We start from the raw sequence: 1462 nt of genomic DNA, 5'->3' as shown, positions 1-1462 counted from the left end.
GCCAGCCAGCCCCGCCCCCTGGTGGGCTGAGCTGGCCACACACACACACACCTCTCTCTCTCTCTCTCTCTCTCTCTCTCTCTCTCTCAAATAAAAAAAAAAGTACATCGCTCTAGCAGAAATGAAAAATGCAGAATGACTAAAACTATTCTCAACGGTCCCTCAATAGTTGCTGATCATCACCAGTTTTTTGTTTTGTTAATATTTTTTAACAAAAAAAAAAATTTGTTTAACAAAAATTTGTTTTTTAACAAACACACATCAGCAAGGATGATACTACTTGGACATCTTGGTATCAAGATACCAAATTATCAAGCAACATTATTTTGGTTTGTAGTTACATTAAAAAATACAGGGTTGGGGAGATAGCTCAGTAGAATAAGTGCTTGCCTAGCTAAGCACAAGGGCCTGAGTTGGGTGGGCGGGTACGGGACTTTGTTGTTACATTTAAAAGTATTTATCCCATTCTTACCTATTTAGGTTCAGTCCATGAGAATGGGGAGAATTTTTGATACCAGATTCTACAGAAGATGAAGGCTTTTGTAAGGCTTTCACCAAGTCAAAATCTTCCATAGTGTACAGAAACTATTACACTCTTTTATTTGAAAAACAGAGGTTCTTTAACTGCTTGAGGAAACTGAATCCCAGTCATCTTCAGATGCCTGTCTACCAGCATTTTCAGTTACTAACATTCAAAACTGGAAAATTTCCTAAACTTCCAAGAGAGTCTGAAAGTGAATGAGGAAAATAAATGCTACTATAAAAAGCTGCTAATTTAACAACTGTCTCTTTAGACTTTCAAAATTTTCACTTCTTTATATAAAAGTACATTAAGGACAGCAATTTTTTGTTTGTTTGTTTGTTGAGACAGGGTCTTACCATGTACTTCAGGATGGCAATGAACTCACTGTGTAGCTCACACTGGTCCTGAACTCATAGTAATCATCCTCTTAAGTCCTAGGATTACAGGTGTGCACCACCACACCTGACTAGGAACCTTATTTATAACAGCCAAAATGTAGAAACCCAAATGTCCACATTTGGACACATGCATTAATGGATTATTCAGATTTAAGAAGGAATGACAACTAGTGTAGTGACACACACTTATAATTCCAGCATTCTGTAAGATTGAGGTAAGAGGATCACGCCGTGGAATCTAGCTTTTACTTACCAAGACCTTGTGTCAAAATATGGGCTAGAGATGTAGCTCAGTGTGCAACCCCTGACACTGAAGAAAAAAATGGAAGGAAACACTAATGCATGTTACAATGTAGATGAATATTGAAAACAATGTGCTAAGTAAAAAGAACCTGCCACATAAGAACACAAAGATTCCACCTACATGAAATATCTACTACAGGGGCTGGGGAGATGGCTCAGTGGAAAAAGCACTTGCCTGGCAAGCACAAGTGCCTGCGTTCAATCCCCAGTTCTGCCAAAAAAAAAAAAAAAAAAAAAA

The 1462-nt window shown here is 37.9% G+C and overlaps 1 protein-coding gene across 6 annotated transcripts in view; it reads right to left on the bottom strand.

Annotated features, from left to right (window-relative positions):
* The window catches only part of Mphosph9 (M-phase phosphoprotein 9), an 81142-nt gene that overhangs the window by 76933 nt on the left and 2747 nt on the right, over positions 1-1462 (bottom strand). The window contains exon 2 of one of the 6 annotated variants that reach the window (XM_023720615.1): positions 473-728. The exons of 4 other annotated variants lie outside the window; for them this stretch is intronic. In XM_023720615.1, the coding sequence (XP_023576383.1) occupies positions 473-573 (101 nt within the window). In that variant the 5' untranslated portion in view covers positions 574-728. Of the gene's footprint in view, positions 1-472; positions 729-1462 lie in introns of those variants that run through there. One more of the 6 variants, XM_023720617.1, reaches the window with a different exon arrangement.

This window comes from Octodon degus, unplaced genomic scaffold (assembly GCF_000260255.1).
Source record: "Octodon degus isolate 3935 unplaced genomic scaffold, OctDeg1.0 scaffold00076, whole genome shotgun sequence".
In the NCBI taxonomy this organism is placed as follows: Eukaryota; Metazoa; Chordata; class Mammalia; order Rodentia; family Octodontidae; genus Octodon; species Octodon degus.
This window is presented reverse-complemented; position numbering and strand designations above follow the sequence as displayed.